A 24,433-nucleotide genomic window follows, 5' to 3' on the forward strand; every position below is an offset into this window, starting at 1 on the left:
TGTGGTGGGCTGTCACATGGTACTCCATAAATGTGTACATTTTAAAAGTTTTTATCTATCAGTAAGGATTAAATTTAAAATTGGCATCAGAGCTGTAGCATCAGGGCTTCTGACTCAGTGAGCCTGGGTTGGAGATGGCTGTTGTGTCTCAAGTTCTACAGGTGATGCTGTGAGAGTTCTCAGATATTCAGTGCATGAGAGAGGGAGGGGTCCTTGCTGTCTTAGGGCATTGCATAAACATTCACTTACGCTTGTATTGTTTTGCCACATGGAGGTGGAGTGTAGTGAGCTGGAGGGTTGGTTAGGAGCCATAGCCAGCTGCAGCTGTTAGAGTGGAGCAACACGGCGGGCTCACCACACCCTGGACTCATCTAGGGAGTATATATATGTATATATATATGAAAATAGGTGTGTTACATAGGCCGAAGTATACATTTTTCTGGCTTCCCAGAGCAAAAGTACAACTTGCAGGGAGGAGCAGTGTTTGTTAATACAGGCTCACTCCTTCAGCAAACACTGGCCCCGTGCTAGGCTTGTGAGTTTGAGAGAGCAAAGAAGGAATAGGCAGGGTCTGACAGATAAAAACCAAACACTGGGGCTGGATCGAGTACTCAGCTTTAAGAGCACTTACTTCACTCAACCTAGGTTCGATTCCCAGCACCCACAGGCAGCTCACAACTGTCTGGAACTCCAGTTCTATGGGTAATCCCAACAGCCTTTTCCAGCCTCCGACAGCACCAGGCATGGCTGGGTACACAGACATCATTCAGAGGAAAACACCCGTACACCTAAAACCAAACCAAACCAAACCAAACCAAACCAAACCCATTGCACCTGAAATTCAGGAGCCAGCCTGTGTTTGCCCAGGTGGGAGGTACTTGTGCGCCCCACTTTCTCTGTCCACAAGGAGCTGTTGCATAGCAAGTACTCTGAGAATGCCGCTGTCAAGCAGCCTTTTATGCAAAGTGCCTGTTTGCATAAGTAAGATCTCCGCTGGGAAACCTTTGGAGGGTGGTGGGCTGGCTTCCACTTTAATGCCCCTGTGTAGGCCAAACCTGTTCCCATTATTAGGGCAACCAGTTTCATTTCTAGGTAGTTGTAATTGCTTGCAAACTTTCTGGATTAATCCATAAGTGTCCTGAGTAAGCCTTCTAGAGATGTGGAGACCTATAATTCCCATCTCCTGTAGCTGGCTTGTTATGAATGACTGCATTTTAGTGGGAGAGCTGTCAGTGTTTTCTCATGCTCACACATTTATATGGGGGGGAGCATGTCAGCCATCTGAAATCCTAGTGTTTGAGCTTTATATACTCATTTAAAAATTAATCAGTTTGTTTTTCTTGTTTACAAAAATGTACTGTAAAGACCAAAATTGCTGATTTAGCACTGAGCATGTTGTCAAAACTAAATTCTGAGGAGACATGCCCCAGACATCTGTTCTGTCTCTGGACTCGGTGGGCTCCTCTCTGAGCTAGCTTATGTGAGCTAGGTGAAAGAAGAGTGGAATTCAGGGAAACATTGTCAAGATTGTTAGAAGAGGGTTGCAGATCCTGCAGGGTCCAGTGTCTCCCACTGACAGTAAGATTGACGTGGAGTTAAAGCATTGTCCAGGCAGATCCCAAAGGGATCTTTGTCTTCAGCTCCTGAAAATGGCCGGCAGAGGCCTCTCATTATTTCTGCAAATACTTGTCTTCTGTAGATCCAGACAATGGTGGCGATTCCTAAAGAGGTCTTGTTCTTACTGTTGACTTTAGGTTTAGTTAGAACAATTCTCGTTCAGGGTGCCTCAGTGTTCCATAAGCTTTCCCCTTCTTCTTCTTCTTCTTCTTCTTCTTCTTCTTCTTCTTCTTCTTCTTCTTCTTCTTCTTCTTCTTCTTCTTCTTCTTCTTCTCATTTCTTACATGTTCTTTTGTTAACGAGTGAGTCTGAGTTTTTTTTTTTTTTCTGCTTTGTGAAATTGTGATGGCAGAGCTACCACTTTGCTTTTAAATCACAAGATAAGGAGAATTCACCAACAGCTTTTCCATGTTGGACCTTTTTCATGACAAGTGAAACTAAAAATCAAAGGCAATTTCCTCGAGTTTATTTAATGCTAGCACATGAAGTGGCTTCACAAATGGGAGTATTAGGGATGGTAGTTTTACATGAAAATAAATCTGCCTCCAAGGATCTGAGGCCCTTCCTAAGGTTGTTTACCAGAGCCCTCTCTCAATAGTCATTTGTTGTCCTAGTCAAAGCTTCGTCCTCATTTAGTTACCACAGAATTTTACTCTTGCAGACAGAAGTAGGTTTCTATTTTAACTGGTAGCATTTGAATGTATGGACCACAAAGATGATTTGCATGCCAAATTATATACATAATGATTACATATATTTAGAGCTAATATTTGTATATAGCAATAAACATAAATGGTGTGCATTGTTTATATTGTTACTTCCTGCCTTCGGAAATGATGGCATCTTTGGCTGTATTGATCACTGTTCTATATGGAATTAGCAATGTTTCGAGTGATCAGGAAACAAGCAGTAGCAAGAACCAAAGCAAAGGCAGAGTAGTGGACTTGGGCTGAACAACAGAGCAAAACCAAACTTCAGTTTATCTGTAAATTAAAAAGTGAGATGGAGTTAGGTATTTTGACTTATCTATAAGTATTGATGAAAGTTCATCCCCATTTCATCTGTTTCACCATTGCTACTGTAGTAGGGAGCTGAATTTACTTTATTATTTTTTTATCTGATAGAGAAAGGCATAAAAAAGAAGTGTGCAGTTACTTAGAAGAAGTTCTTAGAGTTTTGTTGTGTGTTAGTTAGGGTTTCTGTTGCCATGGAGAGACACCATGACCATGGCAACTCCTTAATTGGGGTGACTTACAGTTTCAGAGGTTTGTTGCATTATCACCATGATGGGAAGCATAGTAGCATGCAGGCAGAGTAGCATAGTAGCATGCTGGAAAAGGAGCTGAGAGTTCTACATCCTGAAGCGAAGATTCTGTACAGGGCCTAGCTTGAACATATATGACTTCAAAGCCGCCTCCACAGTGACACACTTTCTCCAAGGCCACACCCCCCAATAGTGCCACTCTTTATGGACCAAGCATTCAAACACATGGGTCTGCGGGGGCCATTCCTATTCAAACCCCCACACATCATTATGCTTAAACTGTTCATAGTGTTGTTCATAAGGATCGTTCTGGGATCAGATTATTCATTGTTGAAGACAAACATTTATCGCAAATGATGCCGTGTTATTTCCTTGAGTGGCTACCTCTCTAAGATATTCATGTGACTCCTTCTTTCCCATGATGTGGCTTCCTTCCAGATCCCCTGTCCGTTGTTCTTCTCCCTGGTCTTATTTGCATGTTTTTTTCACAGACATGTCTGGTATATGGATAAGATGATTTATTTTAGGTTTCATTTTTTCAAAGTTAACCCAATATAAGTGAACAGCAAGTGCTTTGTTTTAGCATCAACTTCCTTATTAATAATCAACTTTGGGATCTCATTTTTCTCTTTGGGAGACAGTGCCTTCAAGCGATGTATAGATCAGAGGCTTGGGGCAAGTCATTTAACCATGCGCAAAGATGTGGAAGCCACGGTTCTTGTAATGTGACCTGGAGATGATGGCAAGGTTGGGGTTAGGGTTCTAGGAATGCTGTCTCTTGGCATTTTTAGAGTAAGTCAGAGAGACAGACATGGCTCCCATCCTCAGTCTCATTCATAAAACCCTGAAAAAACCCAGACAGAATGATAATGGAGTGACTGTTGCCACAGAGTGACCCTGTGACTCTTGGTCCCCTAAGTTGCTTTACCTCACCCACTGCATGTTAAGTGGGCGCCTGTGGGGTTCCTCAGACAAGGACCACTGCTTACGTAGGAGGCTGAAGGAAGAATCTTCTATAGGTTGGGGAGTACAGAGAAAACCCAGTAGATGAAGCAGCTCCTCATGGCCAGTGAGGCGGCAGAAGTGCCCAGGGGGGTCAGAAGCAAGACATGGAAGAAAGATTTAAGAGAAACTTGGGCCTAGGGAACAGTCTATTCTTGCAAACAAGCAGAGCTTGGGGTGAGCAGTGAGGAAGACATCCTGGACAGATGGTTTAGAATGTAATGGGTGCTGATGGACTCTTAGCTGGTATTATCATGCTAATGACACCCGTGTGTGTAGATTCCTACTCATAGTGTTATATCATACTGTAGTATTATTTTATTACTCTTTAGATTTTGAGGAGAGGGACTGTTCATTACCTTTTGAGTCCCCAGCACTAGACTAGCTGGTGTGGCTTGATGGTGAATAATTGGTAACAATAGTCATTATTAATAATAAAGGCTTTTGGCAGTGACAGTAAAAATAGTTCCTGGTCAAAGAGCCCTAGTCAGACAAAATGACACACACCCTGAGTTTTCCTCTGATCCATGTTTTACTATGTTTCTTTTTTGTTAGCAGGTAGTGATAAAGAGGTCAGGGTATGGTTGAGTAATGGCTAATTTGCATATTTTAATAGTAAACTTTCTAATTAAAAAGTAATAGCAAAGTAGGAGAAATTATTGTTGAATTAAACAGCAAAGCTCTCTTTGGATAGTTAACCCTGTAAAGAGTAAGTATTGGTGCACAGTGGCTCTCCCTTTGTGCACAAAACCTGGAGAAGTCTGTAAGGTCCTGTTGGGCCACCAGCCTCACTCAGACACTGACTCTCTGCCCTCCAGTCCTCTGCTAGGGATCCGTACAGGATACTTGTCATCCTTAGCTTCGATTCAGTTTTATAGTTTGTGGAGTTCTGAACATTTGTTTCTCCTGTCTTTGCTTGGTGACAGGTGAAGTTGTGCCTATGTCATTATGGATAATATTACTTACTTAGATCCTGATAGACAGGTGACAATGACTGCCCTGACCAACATAAGGTTGCTTCAATCTTCTGATTCTAGGAGGAGCATTCAGATGAGTTTCTTTTTTATAATAGTTTCTGATTCTGCTTTAAATTAATCATATTTATGTAGTGCGTTAGTAACTTTTCTGTTGCTGTTATACAACTCCATGACCAAGTCAACTTATAGAAGAAAGAGTTTATTTGGGCTTACGGTTCCAGAGGGCTGGAGTCCATGATGGAGGAGTGAAGGTGTGGCAGCAGGAACACTTGAGATGGTGGAGTCTCACAGCCCACCTGCGGTGACATATTTCCTCCCACAGTGCCACACTTTCTAAACTTCTCAAACAAACAGCGCCATCATTTGGGGACCAGCTATTCACATACCTCAGACTGTGGAGGACATTGCTCATTTAAATCACCTCATGTGGAAACTGGGGTATCCGACATGGCCTGCTCTCTGGGTTTGGGCTCAGCTTAAAATTACGGCTTCCTTGCTTTGAGACGATGAAAAATTGCTTGCTTTTTTTTTTTTTTTTTTTTTTTTTTTTCGTTTCCTCATTTTTAAGTTAGTAATCATTTCACAGGCTACCAGGGTATTATCTGGGCTAATGGAGCCTGTAAGCTGCAGCATGACTGCGCAATACAAGATAGTCATTTTCATCTAAACTACAGGCAAAACAGTCAAAGTGTGTGATATAATTTCCACAGAGGGAGTGCCCGCTGCTCCTGGGCATCACTGCTTACTTACAGCATAGGTTTGTTTCCTCTGTGTGTCTTTGTAAAAGCTCATTCCAGTTCTTGTTACAGATGATGATGTAGTGGTCGCCCAGATGTCTGATGGACCCATCCAGGGTTGCAGCTAGTGAGTGGTCACTCAGGCAGGGTGACCCTGTGTCCTGTGGTTTCCATTGCAACAACTTGTGAAATGAGCCGAACTTGATAATGGGAAGTTTGAGAGTTTATGCTTTGAAAGGTAATAAGACCTCCCCAAAGTTTTCTTTATTTTTATTTCATGTATTTTTATTTTATTCGTGTTTGCCTGCATGTTTATCTGTGCACCACATGGGTGCCTGGTGCCCATCGGGGCCAGAATCCCTGTAACTAGAGTTACAGCCCTGGAACTGGAGCTGCCATGTGGGTGCTGGGAATTGAACCCACATCCTCTGGAAGAGCAGCCAGTGTGCTCTTGACTGCTGAGCTATTTCTCAGCTCCCTTTTAAAGAGTTAGGTATTGGCTTTATAAGGTGAGGTCAGAACCTGTTTTGTTTTGTTTTTTCCTACACTAAGTCTTTGGAAGTTTCTCCCAAGAGAGAAGCAATGACCATTAAAAACATATATGCCAAACCGGGAGTGTATAGGGCTCACATGGGTAATATCAGCTGAGGCAGATGGATCTACAGCACTAGGCCAGCCTAGACAACACAGTGAGATCCTATTTCAATAACAATAGCAAAATTAAATCATATTTCCCCAGCCAACCTAAAGGCTGTATGTATACTCTTTCTTACAGTCCCCAAAATTAAGTGCTTCCTCTTCCTCTTCCGAGCTAGTGCCTCTAGCTCGGTGTGTGGAGATTTACTAGGGATTCAGTCATTCAATCCAGGATCTCATGAATGCTAGGTTACACTCAAGCTATATAGCTCCAGTCTTGGTGGTTTTGATTTTGTGATAAGATCTCAGTACACTGTTCAGGCTGGTTGTGAAGTTATGATTTCTCCTACTTAACCTCCTGTGTAGCTGGGGACCTCAGCTCACCTGCCATCCCCCCACCTTGCTCTGTCTCTATTAGACTTTGTGCTCGGATTCTAGTTCTGCCATCTCTAAAGTATTCTGTCTTTTTACCCAAGTCTTTGGGAGACTTTCTTCACATGTAGTTTACAATTAGATGTATTTAGTAGATTTTCCAAAAATTATGAGAAAGCTCGAGGCACATAGGAAAGCTTCCTGAAGTTGTCTGATCCCCCCAGCTAAGTTCTCAAAAGTCAGCTGCCATCAACGGTTTGACATGTGAGTGAGTGTACCCTTAGATAAATTCCAGTTCTTCTTTTTTTAAATTTATTTATTTATTACGTATACAGTGTTCTGTCTGCATATATGTCTGAGTGCCAGAAGAGAGCACCATATCTCATTACAGATGGTTATGAGCCACCATGTAGAGGCTGGGAATTAAACTCCGGACCTCTGGGAGAGTAGCCAGTGCTCTTAACCTCTGAGCCATCTCTCCAGCACCTAAATTGCACTTCTTGATTGCTGCCAAGTAAAGCACTGATGAGCCATCCCTGCCACACTTGCCCAAGTGGCAGATTTAAGAGCAAAAGAACCTTTAATCCCAGCACTCGGGAGGCTGAGGCAGGAGGATCTCTGTGAGTTCCAGACCAGCCTGGTCTACAAGAGCTAGTTCCAGGACAGTCTCCAAAGCCACAGAGAAACCCTGTCTCGAAAAACCAATAATAATAATAATAATAATAATAATAATAATAATAATAATAATAATCTCCAAAGCCACAGAGAAACCCTGTCTCGAAAAACCAATAATAATAATAATAATAATAATAATAATAATAATAATAATCTCCAAAGCCACAGAGAAACCCTGTCTCGAAAAACCAATAATAATAATAATAATAATAATAATAACAACAACAACAACAACAACAACAAAGAAAAAAGAGCAAAAGAAATGTTACAGTTTTCTTCACCAAGTTTTAGGGTAATTTTTATGTCATCAGAATTCTCAGTTTTCAGAGTCACATACTTTTAAAGCATTTATTCAAATTTATAGATGGTTTAATACACAGCTTATATGAAAGTTTGATCAGTAAGCACAATAGAGAGAGCCAAGTATATACTGTTAGAGATTGTCATAGTTTGCTTATAATTTAAATATCACAGGAAGCCATTGTTGCTATTTTTTTAATTATCTATTTACTTTAGAGTAATTGTAAATTCATTGAAAGCTGTGTAGAGAAGCCAGGGAATTCTCTTAGACACACATCTTGTTTTCCTGTTGTTAACATGTTACATCAAGTGGCCACTTACCATAGCTAGTGAACCAACGCTGATGCCTTTTTAAAATAAATTCTGTCATTTGCTTGCATGTTACTAGGTGCCATAACACAATAGCATATGTCTCATGGCTTAAGTAGTAGAAATGTATATTCTCATAGCACTTGAAGTGGAAGTCTGAGACTAGGTCACCAACAAGGTTGGTTCTGGTGAGGGATTTCTTCCTGACTTTCAGATTGTGCCTTTTTTTTTTTTTTTTTTTTTTGTGGACCCATTTGGCCTCTTCCAAGTGTGTTGTCCCTGAGAGCACAGATTTCCTAATATATATGCCCCCCACCCCCCTTTGAGATAGGACAGTGTAGTCCAAGCTGGTCTCAAGCTTGCTGTGTTGACAATGATCTTAACCTTCTGGGACTCCTGCTCCTGGGAGCTGGGGTTGAAGGGATGCACAGAACACCGAGTTGTGTTTTTTTTTTTAAGATTTATTTATTTATTTATTATGTATGCAGTCTCCTGCCTGTATGCCAGCAGAAGGCACCAGATCTCATTACAGATAGTTGTGAGCCACCATGTGGTTGCTGGGAATTGAACTCAGGACCTCTGGAAGAACAGTCATTGCTCTTAACCACTGAGCCATCTCTCCAGCCCCCAGAACACCGAGTTTATACCAGACTGGACATCAAACCCAGGGCTTTGTGCATGCTTGACAAGCACACGACCGCATAATTCACACCACCAGCTTCTTCATTTAAGAACTAGCAGGAAGTCCAGACAGACCAGGGCCAGCCTCATGAGCTCATCTAGACCTAGTTGCTTTCCAAGTGCCATTACACTGGAAGCTGGGGCATCAGCACGTAACTCTGGGAACTCAAGGTTTCTTGTGTGTAAGAGGCTCTTTGCAGGTGTCCATATCGCACAGGGTCATGTTTCCTTAGGCACAGTCATGCTGCGACGGTTCCTCAGACTTCTCTTGTTTTAAATCTGACAACATTTTGTAGACCACCCCTCACATGGTGTTTGTCTAAAGTTTTTCCTCATTTCTGGGTGTTTGGGGAGAAGACCACAGACATGGTGACTCTTTGATCTATCATGTGAGTTTGTTCTGTGCACTATTTCCTGCTGATGTTGGCTTTGATCACCTGGCTGAGGAGGTCAGTCAGATTTCTGCACTGTGGAGTTGCTCTTTATTACTCCCATGTAGCACTCATTAGAAGCCATTCTGAGTGGCCCATGTATAGGTTAAACTACTCGATGTCCACATCTCTGGTTTATGTTTGTATTTTGCCTTATTTCATTTTTCGTTGCTTTGTTTGTTTGTTTGAGACATGTCTCATGGCCTTGGCTTCCTGTTTCCTTCCTCCAGCTCTTAAGTAGTTAATATCTTTTTATAAAAATTGTGTTGGTGGAGGCTGGATAGGTGAATCAGGCTAAAACACACCCGTTGCAGAGGGACCTGGATTCCATCTCCGGCACCCACATGGCAGCTCACACCCATTTGCAACTCTGTCTGGGGGGAATCTTACATCTCTTCTGGCCTCCATCGGCACTGCATACATGTGGTACACATACATACACCTACAGGCAAGCAAAACACTCACACATGTAAAATAATTTTGTTGTTGGTGGTGCTGGAGAAATAGGTTGGTAGTTAAGGGCACTTACTGTTCTTGGCAGAGGACCCAAGTTCTGGTCCCTTGGCAGCTTGCAAGTGCCTGTAACTCCAGTTTCAGGAGATCCAGTGCCCTCTTCTGGCCCTTGCGGACATTGGCACACATGGCACACTCATACAGCTTTACACGTATACACATGAATACAATATTTTTGTTTTTTATGTGTGTGTGGATGGCAAGGGTGGAACTCAGGGGAGCAGTTGGGGTGTGGTTGCAGCAGTGTAAGGCTAGACGAGAATAGTGCATGACTCTGAGCAGTGATCTTACTATAAATATACTTGAAGGTAGAACTGGTGTGAGTTACTGATAGATTGGACTCAAGAAGAAGCAGAATCAAAGATGCTGTTTACATCCAAGTTCTCAGGCTGAGTGGCTGGGCTAGTGATGGAGCGGGTCTTGGGAGCATGGGAAGGAGTTCCCCTTTGGCTGTTTTTAAGTTTCTGATGTGTGTTACCCTTTGAAGATGTGAATCTGAGGTCAGGGTGTATGGCAGGGCTCAAGATTGAACTTAGGGTTACACATTTTATCTTTAAATAATTCCATTGTGCTTTCAGAGGAAGAAATTTGTGTTAATTTGATCAGAACCATGAGAAAGACTAAAATATAACAACTCTTTCTCTTCCTTCTGAGAACAGTACAAATAAAAATGCGGGCAGCTTTGGGTCAGTATCAGTGGACTCCCTGATTACTACGGAGGGGATTTAGAGTCTGATGAAGATGTCTTAACACTGTTGCGAGATTTGACTTTTTATTCAAAGAAATGTGTGCACATGATCCTGAACTTCAAAGATGGACAGTGTGGTAGTCTGAAAGAAAATGGCCCCCCAAAGGAGTGGTGTAGCAAGAGTTCTAATTGGTCTTAATAAAAGTCCAGAGTCAGGTATAGGGGAAAATGCTGAAAGATCAGAGAGATGAAGGAGTAAGCCACAGCCACACCTTACCTTGCTAACTTCCCAGCTAAAAAGAGACCCGCACTCCTGTCTCCTCCCACCTTATCACTTCCTCTCTCCAGCCAGCCATATCACTTCCTGTCTGTTCAGACCTCCAGACCTCTATGGTTAATTAGTGACTAGCCCCATCCTCTGATCTTCAGGCAAGCTTTATTTGTTAGAGTATAAACAAGATATCACTGCAGAATGGCACTATTAGGAGGTGTGACCCTGTTGGAGGAAGTGTGTCAGTGTGAAGGGGACTTTGAGGTCTCATATATGCTCAAGATGCTGCCCAGTGTCACAGGCCATTTCCTGTTGCCTTCTCATCAAGATGTAGCCAGCACCACATCTGCCTGCATGCTGTCATGTTCCACCGTGATGATAACGAACTGAACCTCTGAAACTGTAAGCCACCACCTCAGTTATCTTTTGTAAGAGTTGCTGTCCATGTTCATGGTGTCTCTTCACATCAATAGAAACTGTACCTAAGACAGAAGTTTATGGGTTATCACATATTCCCCCTTCTAGAAGGACGGTGGTAAAGACTGGGAGGCTTCTGAGCTACATTTGATATTGCTTTTCCCTGGGCGGAAGGGGCCCCTTGTTCCTCTTCCAGCGTCCCTATGCTCCTTCCTGCTCTCCCTTTCTTTGACCCCTGGGAATTGCTAGATGTCTGTCTTGGTGCCTCACATCTTGGTGATGGAGATGGGAGACTGTAGATGTCTGAGTTGGCTACTGTTGTCTGCCCACTGTGATGTAATGGATGGCTTTTATGTGAGACACTCCTACCATGTATGTGGCATTGAGTGTGGGTCCCAGCAGGAGCTTCTCTTAGAAACACGAGGGGGAAGGTTATGAGTGGAGGATAGTCTTTTTTGTTTTGTTTTGTTTTGTTTGTTTTTTCGAGACAGGATTTCTCTGTGTAGCTATGGAGTCTATCCTGGCACTCGCTTTGGAGACCAGGCTGTCCTCGAACTCACAGAGATCTGCCTGCCTCTGCCTCCCAAGTGCTGGGATTAAAGGTGTGCACCACCAATGCCCGGCTGAGGATAGTCTTTATCAAAGTAAAATGTTTGCAAACTTGACCATTTCAGCTTTCATTAGTATGGATTTCTCAACATGCATCTCAAAACTGAGCTAGTTTTCCATAGTTGATAATTGCTGCCTTTGACTACTTAATTATGGGGCTCCTTATCAGCCATGCAGGATGGTTTCATATTCACCTTGGAGTTGGGGTGACTCCTTGATGGTGTGAGTCTGTAGTCTGGGATGCAGATGGACTTCCATCTGTGGCTTTAACCCTAGCCCTGGAGCAGACAGCCCTGTGACAAGTCTGGTGGCTACACAGGTTTGGTATCTCCGATGCCTTTTGCCTTCTCTGTGTACCACCTTTCTTAGGAGGCTGTGTTGCTCACCCCAGGTGTGAGACCATGCTGATTGCTTGCCATCAGTTTGCCACACGTTGCTGTGTAATTTGGAAGTCAAATGCTGGTAACTTAGAATAACTGTTGAGCTCATGCTTAATTTACCTTTAAGCAATAGTAAGAAGAAATTTCATTTACATTGGCAGCCCCCCCCCCCAGCTTTGGAACAATGTGTTGATCTGCATAAGAGAAAACGACACGTGAGCTTGCTAGTGTTTACTAACACACTTCTGCTCGCTGATGCCGTGCCAAGAATAGGTGCTAGGGGATACAGTACACCAAAGATAGAAATCTTCACTCTCGGCTGGTGGATCTCTGTGAGTGTAAGACCAATCTAGTCAGAGCTACACGGTGAGACCCTGTCTCAAAAAACCAAACCAAACCAAAACAAAAATCCCACCCTCGAGAACATGTATTATAGTGACAATTTTAATGTTTTATTATAAGATTATTGACAGTGTGTCATTAAGAGGCAAACTAACCAGTTTTGAATTTATGGGGGTGGGGGACAGTGTCTGCAAACTTTAATATTAACATGGAAAAATAAATAAAAAATTCTTGTATAGGTCAGTGGGAAGTATTCGTTAAGATGTATTATATGCCTAGTGGCCAAGGATCCCAAAGGCAGCCATTAAGAGCTAATAGACAGCTGGGTGGTAGTGGCCAATGACTTTAATCCCAGCACTGGGGAAGTAGAGGCAGGGTAGATCTCTATGAGTTCAAGGACAGCCTGGTCTACAGAGTGAGTTCCAGGACAGCCAAGGCTATACAAAGATACCCTGTCTTGAAAAACAAAACGAAACAAGAGCTAATAGGCTATTGGGTAAGAGTACATTACTTTTGCACAGGACCCAAGTTCAGTTTCCAGCATCTACTTGAGATGTCTCACTATTACCTGTAACTCCAGCTCTAGGGTGGTGGCTCTCAACCTATGGGATGAGACCTTTCACAGGGGTCACATATCAGTTATCCTGCATATTAGATATTTTCATTACAATTCATAAGAGTAGCAAATTTAAAGTTATGAAGAAGCAGTGAAAATAATTTTATGGTTTAGGGTCAGCACAATGTGGGGAACAATATTAAAGGTTGCAGCATTAGGAGGTTGAAAAACACTGGCCTAGGGGATCCAACACCTCTGGTCCCTGCAGGCACCTGCACTCATGCAGACATATCCACACATAGACACAGACAAAAGTATACTCATGAGTAATACAAATATATCTTGATTTTAAAAAGCCAGTAGATTTTGTGTTGGCATGATCTGTTATGGAACCAGTGCTGTTTTGGTGGAAGTGTGATTTCAAATCAAAGCAGCAATATTGCTGTTGCAAGTACAGTTCTTTTGGGATTATTTTAAATCTTATTTTTAAAGTGTGTGTGTGTGTGTGTGTGTGTGTGTCTGTGTGTGTGTGTGTGTGTGTGTGTGCATATGAGTATAGTACAGTTTCCCTGAGAAGTCCGGGGAGGATGTCAGATCTCTTGGAGTTGGAGTCATAGACTGTTGTGAGCCACCCGAAGTGGGTACTGGGAACTGAATTCGGTCCTCTGAGAGAGCAGTATATGCTCTTAATCACTGAGTCATCTCTTCAGCCCCAAGTACAGTTCTTAAAGAGCACAATTTAAAATGTATAGAATTAACAGGACAGTTGAGAAGTGTGGAATGTAACTGACATGAAATGTTTTTCATGTTTCAGTTTCACTGTATGGTTTTCACTTCAACACAAAGAATGATCCACTTTGATCTGTTTTATTTTAAAATATTTAAACAGTCTCATTGATATGTAGAGGACACAAAATAATCTGCATACTAAATGTGAAAGTCGATGAACATCATAGATATCCATCCATCAAACTTATTACCACAGTAAAGATAGTAAATCTTGGTCTTCAAACTTCCTTGGGTCTATTGACACTCTCCCTGCCTCTTATCTCTTATTCCTTCTGCTGCTATAGATAGTGTGTTCTAGAAATTTGTGTAAATTGAATCATAAAGTAGTCACTCTTAAAAATTTCTTTTTGTACATTTATTGTGTGTGTGTAACTTCCTTCCTCCCTCCCTCCCTCCCTCTCTTCCTTCCTCCTTTCCTCCCCTCATGTCTCCCCCCCCTTCTCTCGTGTATGAATGTTCTGCCCTCATGTATGTCTGTGCACCTTGATCATGCCTCATGCCTGAGGAAGAGTCGGGGTACTAAACCCAGATCCTCTGGAAGAGCAGCCAGTACTCTTAGCCACTGAGCCATCTACTTCAGCATGGATGAGTTTATAGGCTGCCTAAGTCTGGCCTTGCACCTCCCTGTGCTCCTCTCCTGCTTGCTATATGTAAGACATGGGCTGGTCCTGGGAGAGCAGGTTCTTTGCCCAGCAAAGCCAGTGTGTTTGGTGAATGTGGGATTAGGATGGGTAATTGATGTATACTTGAGAGAGAGGCAATAGTCCAAGAGGCATGCCAAAGAGACCCCTGTCCCTTGAGTCCTGAAAAGAGCCACCCACCTAGTATAAGACAGAGCAATTGCCATGGCCTATATCGTCCTCTGCTCTCTTTCTGGCTGGTCATTTTGCCATGCAGGGACAGCCATGCTGAGGCATGTAGTGTGTCTACTTGTGCCTGTGTGGAGGAACTTACTGCATGCTGACCGGCAGTGTCTTTTTGTTTTCTATACTTTTGGGTTTCTAATTCTGAAGCTTCTGATCGCAGCAACTGATAGAGTTTTATGACCCTAAGAACCCCAGGAGAGAAGTATGTACTGTTGTGTTCTTAACAGCTCAGTTAACTGCTCTGTTTACTGTGAGCCTCCTCCTGCCGCCTGACCCCTCCCACTTTGCTCTGTAGTGTAGAGCACGAAGAAAGGAGGGGAGCTAGTCTGGTGGAGTAGTGAGCTAGGGTGGGGTGCAGGTGCAGCAGAGGACTCTGGGTGTGTTCAGTTTGAACTTGTGCACAGTGGTGATCTGTAGCACACTCCCACAGTTCATAGAAAGGCTTCCCTTGGGCAGTTAAGAGCACCCGTTCTTGCAGAGGACCTGGGTTTGGCTCTCACAGCCATCCATAACTCCAGTTTCAGGGTATCAGTTGCCTTATTTTGCCCTTTGCAGGCACCAGCCATGCATGTGGTGTGTAGACATATATGCAGGCATACCCTCAAACACATAAAATGAAATGAGTAAATCTAAACAAAAATTTAAAAATTGCAGTTATTAGTGCTTCTGTGTGTATTGTGTGCATTTTGTGAGGGCAGGCTTGCTGGGGGGGGGGCGGGGGATGTGAACCACAGTGTGCACATAGAAGTGAGGGAGTGACTCTGTAGAGTGAGTTCTCTCCAGCTCTGGGATTTCACTGCCATACTTGGCTTTTTATCTGACTACTGGGGATCTTCATCATTTCAGCTTAAAAAGAAAAAATGGACTCTGCGGTCTGAAAGAGGAAGTCCATTATATATTTCCTGGTAGTCTTATGTGTCTTCATTAATTTACAATCAGGTTTCTTTCTTTCTTTCTTTTTCTTTTATAAAAGCCTATTGACATTTATTGACTGGATTTAAATTTAATGACTAATGTGGGAGAAATTAATATCTTCATGATACTGGGTCTCCCTGTCTGGGAACAGTATGCCTTTTTGCATATTTATGCATTAAAAATCTCTTTCTATAGCATTTAAAATTTTGCTTATGTAGTTTGTATGTTTATGTTTAAGATTTCGTGTTGCCATTGCGCGTGGGATTTTGAGTTTGGGTCATGTTTTCTCATTGGCTGATATCATATGATGTGGTGATATCTTGCCTGTACAAATAAAGCCTGTCTGAGGGTCAGAGAATGGAGCTTGCCACTAGCTAACCATGGAGATCTGGAGGTCTGTACAGACAGACAGGAAGTGAGATAGCTGGGCTAACTCAGTTGGTAGAGCTTGAGACTCTTAATCTTAGGGTTGTGGATTCATGCCCCACATTGGGCACCAATAAGAAGCCTGAGACATCATCAGCTAAACAGTTTATAATTAATATGAGCCTCTGTCTGTTTATTTGGGACTAAATGGCTGCAGGACTGGGTGGGACAGAAACTTCCGTCTACAATATGAAAGCTGTTGATTTCTGTCCTGAATTTGAAAGAGATTAGTAATTTATTTAGGAGCCCATTGTTGGTTAATAACAGCCGGATGCCAGCACCACTATGCTGCCTGTTTTGCCTTCTTCCCGTGCCACCCTGTAACTGATATTCTACGTAACTCTATAAAAGACCCACAGACAATTGCATGTTAACCCACATGAGTTATCTTAGTGTCGTCAGCGTGATAGTTAATAAAAGCTTCATTGAGCACTTAATTATGTTTGGCTACTTGCTGTTTCCTCGGGTCGTTTGTAGGTGTTTGAGGTTGTTGATTGTGACACGAGTCTGTGTGGCATTCCCTCCCCTTCATGTTTGTGTTGTCATAGCATATGCTTTAGTGATACTGAGTCAGGTACTTGTCTATTCATATATATATGATTCTAATATATATACATGCATATGTACATTTGATAGGACTGTTTCTTTTAGCAGTATGGAAAGCTAGAAAGGTGAAAGCAAGTCTGACATTGATTTTTTTTTTTATTTTACTATTCTTTGGTAATTTCATAATTTATATAGTGTGTTCAGATCTAGAAATTTGAAAGCCAGTCTGATGTTGATTTTTTTTATTCTTTTAGAAATGTTATTATTTCTTTTTGTTATTCTAGAGTTTTAGGTGGTTGTGAGCCACCTGACGTGACTGCTGGTATCTGAACTCGGGTCCTCTAGAAGAGCAACAAGCACTGTTAACTGCTGAACCATCTCTCTAGCCCTATTCTTTCTTTTATATTTCCTTAGAACTTTAAAAATCTTTTTGGTGTTTCTTAATGCTTGCCTGCTGTCAAAGAAGTAATAAATTACTAATTGGCATTTTATATTCCTAAAACACAGTATAAAGTCAAATTGTGACTTTAAGAAAACTATATATTGGTATTTTACAATTTAGAAATTGTGGGCCAGGTGTGGTGGCACACACCTTTAATCCCAGCACTTGGGAGGCAGAGGCAGGTGGATCTCTGTGAGTTCAAGGCCAGCCTGGTCTATGGAGTTAGTTTCCGGGCAGAAAGGACTACACAGAGAAACCTTGTTTCAAAAAACAAAACAAAAGATAAAAGAAATTATTACAGCAAAACCCACTTTTCCTTAGCAGGCTAGTATCTACATGAATTTGACAAAGCCCGGGAGTCTAGAAATGGCATTCTCCAAATGGCCTTTGGTAATTGGCCTATGGTGGAAAACCACATTGTGGTTTTCAGGTTTCTCATAAATCCCCCTTTGGGAAGGTGCTGAGGCTTAATTTGTATCCTTTCAGAAGACTACAGTACCATTTCCTCAGCAAGAAAGTCTAGTGTTTCCTTGGCACCTGTGTGGACAATACAGACACGTGCACATTTGTGCCCTAGGTGTTGTGGAACCACCAAGAAGATATCTCAGAAGTAACTCTGGAGCTGGGTGTTAGCTGTCTGACACTCAGAGGGGGTGGGGTCCCAACAGTGAGACTCTCCACTCGTGACCACATAGCCCTGCTCTCCAGAAGCCTGCCTGTAAGCCAAAGGGGATTCTGGGAAAAGCACAGGTACAGAGTATTTGCAAAGGTGGTTTTAAAGACTGTGGGACATGAGACTGAGTTTGTATTGAAGGGAAGGAGCTAAGGGAGATGCTGTTGCTGGAGGTTTGCAGCAAAGAGGCCCCTGACAACACAGCTGCCCATAAATCCCTCCATAAGAACTTGAAAATGTTTCCAGCAGGGATCAGGTTGGCTTGTGGATATATAACTAATACATAAAGTTTTAAAAAAAAATACAATCGGTACCAACATATGTTTCCTTGTTGTAACCTGCTCCCTCCTGCCACAGATAAGTGCTTAAGTGACTTCAGTGATAATTATCTTCATATTTGTTACAGTTTTATCACCTACATGGTTAGCCTCAGCCAGTGTGAATCATTGCTTGCCTATGGGGACCTTTAATGAAATACGGTTATATGTTTGTATAGGTATATATTCTGAGTGGGTTCCAGACCTGTGTGTCTGTTCTTCCACAAGCAGTATATATGTTGAATTCAGTGTGTGTTTATGCTGTTGCTTTCGGTATTCTGTCTAGTTTCCCATTAGACGAACATATCACAGTATGCGTGGCCATTGTTCCTAAATCATTCAGCGCCAGTGTTCTACCCATAAGTAGTGGAGTGGCTGGCTGTGTAGACTGTCTATGATTTTGTAAGAAAATCCAAGCCATCTACTCAACTTGATGTTGCCCTTGTGTGAGAAATCCCATTACTCGGGCATTGAAGTCTGCACTTGATATTGTCAGACTTTAAAGTCTGGCTTACGTGGTGGGTGGGTAATGGTGTCTCACTTAGGACTTAGCCATTATTAACTCATAAAGATTTAAGACATGATTCTTTGTACCTGGGCCCTGTCATTTGTGCTTGAATATGAGGGTGATTCGAAACAGATTTTGTTGGCAGGAAAGAACATTTATTTTACAGTTAGCTGCACATGAATTTTACATGGAGAAGTTATAAAAAAAAATTCAGTCCCATTTCACACACAGGTATATCCAAGAGTCTCTCCATGACTTTCTGGCTGACGATTCTACACTAGCTGTAGCAGATGGAGCTGAGTACAGCATCTCTAAGGCTGAAGATGTTCTGTCTTGGGAGCACCCTTGACCATTGGCTCTTGGCTGTCTGCCTGGTTCCTTTTCATTCTCCTTTTCCTCTGTGCAGAGTCTTACAAATATTGTTCACGTGGAGGAACTGAGTTTGTATTATACAAAACGCCTTCATTTTATTACAAAGTAGCTCGAGAACGGAATCCCACAGAAGTCAGTTGGTGTTTGTGATCTTCTCTTTAGCAGGCATGCTCGAAACATTTCAGTGTGTTCTACATACAGTTGCTACTGCTTTTTTGGAATGAGATCTCATTATGTTGCCCAAGCTAATGTTGAACTCCTGGGATTCAAGCAATCCCCCTTACCCGGATTTCCTAGGCGCTAAAACTATAGGCATATGGCAATATTCTTGGTTATAAAATTATTAATTGGACATTTTGCATTAAAGAAATCACTCACACTAAGTCTTTGAGGTCTGGTGCATATTTGCACTTAAGACCCATCTCAATTCAGAGAGTAGCCACAGAGAAGCACCTGTGGCCACATGTGGCTCCTGGCTATCAAAGTAAATGATGTAAGTAAGCATGCTAGAAAATTGCCGTGGTAAGTGCATACATTGTTTGCTATCAATCTTGAACACCTGGGAATCCCTCCACCTGTTCTAGTAAATGAAGTTTAAAGCTCAACAAGAGCGAATGCAGCCTGTTATTCAGACAGGATGTGACTATATGTGTGTTGTCACACACACACTAAAGCTTGTGCTCCCTTAGTCAGAGAAAATGGGAAAAGTTTCATTTTGGGAATGAGTTAGAAGCATACCCAGAACCTGCCACGTGTGCTGTTTTCCTTTAAAGTGGAGATGCCATTGATGACCTGAGTGTCAAGGAAACTTGGGGTTGTGAATGCAGTAAGAGGTTCTACTTAGAATTGAGCTGCTGTCTCTGGAGGTTGTTAGATGGTTAAAGTGGGACACAGATAAACATATTAATGCCCAAACTACAACACTCAGATTTCTGGTTTCTCTCTCAGCAACTTGTTTTCTGCATCATCAACTATTTTCTGGCTTTTATTTTAAAAACAACTAAAGACATGCACAGATGCACATCACATATTCAGGCATTGCAGTTATGTGTGCAGTGTCAAAAGCTAAGGACCACATGTGCCGTGGAGGAAACCCGCTATTGCAGGAGAGCCACGGGTGCAGATAAAAGGCCACATACTGACAGACGCTGCCTGCAAGACAGTGGATTCCAATAAAGAAAAAAAGCTGCCAGGAAAACTTAACCCACTAGAAAATAGGGAGAGGCCATCACGTGGAAGCTTGATGTTCAATTGATCTGTGAAAAATATGACAGCTTTAAAAAGTAGGGAGATAAAATCTTCTGTTTGCTACCTTGGTGAAAGTGCAAAGTCTGTCAGTACCAAATGTCGCCAGGCATGTGGAGCGGTGGCACACGCTTGCTGGGTGGGCGCCTGAGCAGGCCTAAGCTGCTTAGGAGAGTAATTTAGCTGTATGTAGTTCAGTGGGAGACGCTTACCTGTGAGTCTGCATCCACAAAGTCACACAATGGAATGCTGTGCCGCAGGACAGTAGGGAGGTATAGTGTGTCAATCACCCAAACACTTGCCATTTTGAAAGTTCGACATTCAAAGCAATATAAAATATAAGATGCAGACAAAGTGTGAAAATGCACAGGGAGTGCTACATCTGTCTTTACACTCGTGAGGAATGGAGGGGACAGGGTTGGGAAGGACTATTTTGCACAAGAGGTTTTACTGTGTGTATGTGTAAGTGTGCAAATACTGGGGCATTTCAAGTCTTTCTCCATTACCTCTTTCCTCTAATGCCTTGATGTCTAGTTTTTCTAGGCTGGAGCGTAGGGAAACAGAATAGCCTGTGGTTGGTAGCGTGGACTCTGGAATACAAGTGCCCGGTGCCCCGGGGGTGGGTCCTTCAGCACTGCAGGGCTCAGGGTCCTGACCCAAGCCATCTTGTCTTTCTGTAGCTCTCTTCCAACTGTGTCACAGCTCTCAGACTCACATTTGCCTCAAGGCTCTTGACCAGTGGTTCTCAACCTGTGGGTCACAACCCCTTTGAGGGTCAAACGACCCTTTCACAGGGATAGCCTAAGACCATGGAATTCACAGATATTTGCATTACAGTCCATAACAGTAGCAAAATTACACTAAGAAAGTAGCAACAAAAATAACGTTATGGTAGGTGGTCACCACAACATGAGGAACTGTGTGCAAGGGTTGCAGCATTAGGAAGATTGAGGAACCATTGATGTAGACCTTTCTGAGCCATGTCTGGGTATGCACGTGAGCCCATATAAGCCACACATGCAGAAGGTGTAGGATTCATTTCCTCCAGGCTGCTCATTACTGTTTCTTGGTCTTGACTGATCTTGTTGTCTCCTTGTCAAGAGTATGACAATGACTCTTAACTTTTCTCAGGTTCTCATGGCTTAGCCTATCCTAAGCCTGATTGGTCCCATATGCTCTAACTGTTCCAGCAAGTCTAGGCTCTCTGTTGGCCCTGGGGACTGTAACAGCAGCCTTGTACATTGTCTCTACTTTGTTCCATGCCTTCCAAGGCAGAGGAGGGGGGAGGGAGGGGCCACAATGAGTTCTTTATTGAAACATTTTCAGTCGTTTCATATCGTTATTAAACGCCTACATCCAGAGTGTCCATGCTGAGGTTGCTCCTCCATCTCCCACATGCGCCAATTTGCCTCTTACATCATCTGTTCCTCGGGATGCCCTTTCCTTACTGTCCAGCACGGGCTCTCATTCCTCGGGCTACAAGCATCTGTATTGGACTTTTTTTTTAAATATAGTCTTGTGTGCTAAAAATTGTGATTGTGTAGAGTGAGGCCTGATCTCAGTGTGAAAGGCCTTTCCTTGATGTGAAAGACCATGTGTTAAGAGCAGGTGGTCACAAAAAAGTCTGTAAAATTTCAGACTGCTTCTATCACAGTCGTAACTTCCTTTGTGGTATATGAATATGTGAAAAGAGAAGAGAGTGAGCAGTGGGAGAAAAAAAGCTCCTTGGGGTGGTGGCACTTTGCTGGCACTGGGAGCTGGCCTACCCATCTCTTTGTCACCTGCTTTTGACATTCGCCTTCAAGCTTGTTCTGTGCAGCTTTTACAAGGCACTCGGATGTCTGCCAGTGTTCCTGTGACTGCGCTCTTCTATTAGAGTCTGGTTACCCTGGGGTAGGGTCAAGACTTTGTTTCCAGCTCGCTTTTTGTTGCTGTTTTTTCTGTTGCAGATACTCTATAATTTTTTGTTTGTTTAATTAAGATATATTTGAAAGGATTGAAGTACTTGAAGGTTTAGAATCATGTAGATGGATGTTAGTAATTAGTATCAAGAATAGTAATTTTTCTGATGTCTTTTTTTTGTTTTGTTTTGTTTTTTGTTGTTTTTTTCAAGACAGGGTTTCTCTGCATTACTTTGGAGGCTGTCCTGGAACTCGCTCTGTAGACCAGGCTGACCTCCAACTCACAGAGATCTGACTGCCTCTGCCTCCTGAGTGCTGGGATTAAAGGCATGAGACACCAACGCCCGGCCTGATGTCTTTGCTTTGGGCTCATTCTCAAAAACAATAGTTAAAACTTTAGGTGGAGCAAGTGCTAGAACCCACTGGAGAGATGTGTGTCTTGCGCTGACTGTACTTCAGACAACAGACAGCAGTGCTGGCTGTTGTCATCACAGCAAGAGGCAAGAGCCTGCTCATCTGTACTGCAGGGAGAGGTGCTTTATATACAGGCTTTTAGTAGTATTTTCCTGCACATTTAGTGAGAATGAGTATCCTAAGAGAGAAACGGCAGCTTTCCATTAGCCCTCACATTCCACAAGAGACCCTGTTCTCAGGCCTGTGGGTGGAGAGCCAGCCTTGGGCTTGCTTCTGCTTGTGAGGACCATGGCTCTGAGCATTGTGGGGAGTTCAGTGGTTTCCCTGCTGGACTTGGGAAAGGTGTGACCCCTGCCCAGCACTCATCCAGGGTTTTGTGTCTTACCTGCTGTCCTTTACCTTTGCCATTCTCCTGGGTAAGCCACAGTAGTGATGTTTGCTCCAATATGCTCACCTCCGTGGCCAGTAGCCTCGAGCCTTCTTGTACTCTCTGGGGACTCAGGGGAGCTTGACCCTGCTCTGAGCATTGTGGGAAACTTGGAGATTTGCTTTCCCACCAGTTGTTGAGACCTGAGTCATTTGAATAGGTTTCCCTTAACCCCCGAGTGGCCTGTGCTTTCCATCCCCGTGTCCCACTGTTGTCTCCTTCCTTCCAGGTGTCCTGCCCTCACCTGCGCACACCTGTCTCCTACCAGGTGCAATGCAGGAAATACATATTGACCCAGCACTTAAACTTGAAGCTCCTCCCTGGGAGATGCCCCATTTTTTGGTTTTGGGTTTTTGCAAATGAAAATAATTTAGTTTATATATTGACTGTGGAAATTTTGTCCTTAGAATTTAAGTGTAACACTGAAGGATTCCAGTCTGTTGCTAACATGAAATTTTAATTTTTCTTTACAGGTCAACTTTGTAGTGTGCCAACTCTTTGCCTTGATAGCAGCCGTTTGGTTTCGAACTTATCTACATTCAAGCAAAACTAGCTCTTTTATCAGACACATAGTTGCTACCCTTTTGGGCCTTTATCTTGCATTTTTTTGCTTTGGATGGTAAGTAATTATTTTGATCATGTTTAAGTGAACGCTGTTAGGTATATTTGAGAATTGAGTCTGTAGAGGGATATATTATATAGAATTTAGTTTTGAAATTTACTTACAAAGTTTTCTTTCAAGGCTAACTTTCGAAAATCTTTAGTCTAGACAATGGGTTGGGAATGGGAATTTCTGGAGCTTTGTCCTGGGGAAGATTTATGAACATGGACACAAGGAGGATTTATAAAAAGTCTGTTGCTAAGTAGATCTTTTCACCCATCTTGAAAATATTTTATGCTGAAACAAGCAATAAATTGTTGTGTTGTTTGTTCCTTTGGGTTTTCTCTTTGCTGTTGGCTCTGACGAGTCTGGGAAAGCCCATTTGATTGACTCTCATAGTGTTAGTAACAAAGAGGCTTTTGTTTGTTCTTGGTAGAGAAAAAAATTAAGAGAAAAATTTTACTCAGGATCCTTTACATGGGTGTGGGGGGGCTGTTTGTGGGATCTGTGTGTGTGGAGGGAGGCTGTGTGTGGGGTGTGTGTGTATGTGTGTGCATGTGCTCATGTGTGTGTGGTGTGTATGGTGTGGGGTGTGTGTGTGTGTGTGTGTGTGTGTGTGTGTGTGTGTGTGTGTGTGTGTTAGGTGTGTTTTAGCCTAGTCTTCCTCACTGGGCTTGCCTGAGGCTTACAGTTAGAAGAAGCACTGCCTGTACTGCTTCTTAGAACCTGTGGGCTTGTCCGAATGAGGAAAGAGAAGGTGCCCAGTCACTCCTGGCAAGGCAGCAGAGACTGTGGAAGGGCTTCTTGGTGACTCACAAATGTCCCTCCTGGATGAGCGCTTGTGAGTGTCCCCCATTCACAGATGAGGACTCTGCCTTGCTCTACTGCAGGCACCTATCTGAGCTGAGAAGGCCGTGAGAGAGCTGCATGTGTATTCCCATGACCCATGCTTGTAAGATTCCACGGTGGGCTGGATAGCCGGTGCCACTCTTAGGTTAACAATGTGCTTATCTCTAGATGTTCCTGTTGTATTCTCACCAGGGCTGTACTACCTAGCATTTCTTAATCTGCCCTTTGCCTCCAGCAATTGCAAACGTTTCCTAGGACCTCATGAGAAATCAGCTGAGTGTAATTTATCCATGTCAATCACAAATCCATCAACAGCAGAGTTTATTCCATCTCTACCATATTGCCCTTGGCTGGCTCTCTGATAG

At 42.8% G+C, this 24,433-nt stretch overlaps 1 protein-coding gene across 1 annotated transcript in view; it reads left to right on the forward strand.

Moving 5' to 3' along the window:
- The window catches only part of Mboat2 (membrane bound O-acyltransferase domain containing 2), a 122,174-nt gene that overhangs the window by 13,056 nt on the left and 84,685 nt on the right, over positions 1 to 24,433 (forward strand). Inside the window, exon 2 of the mRNA XM_027424701.2 lies at positions 23,092 to 23,237. Within this exon, the coding sequence (XP_027280502.1) occupies positions 23,092 to 23,237 (146 nt within the window). The remainder of the gene's footprint in view (positions 1 to 23,091; positions 23,238 to 24,433) is intronic.

The sequence above is a fragment of the Cricetulus griseus genome, chromosome 7 (assembly GCF_003668045.3).
Source record: "Cricetulus griseus strain 17A/GY chromosome 7, alternate assembly CriGri-PICRH-1.0, whole genome shotgun sequence".
Lineage (NCBI taxonomy): Eukaryota > Metazoa > Chordata > Mammalia > Rodentia > Cricetidae > Cricetulus > Cricetulus griseus.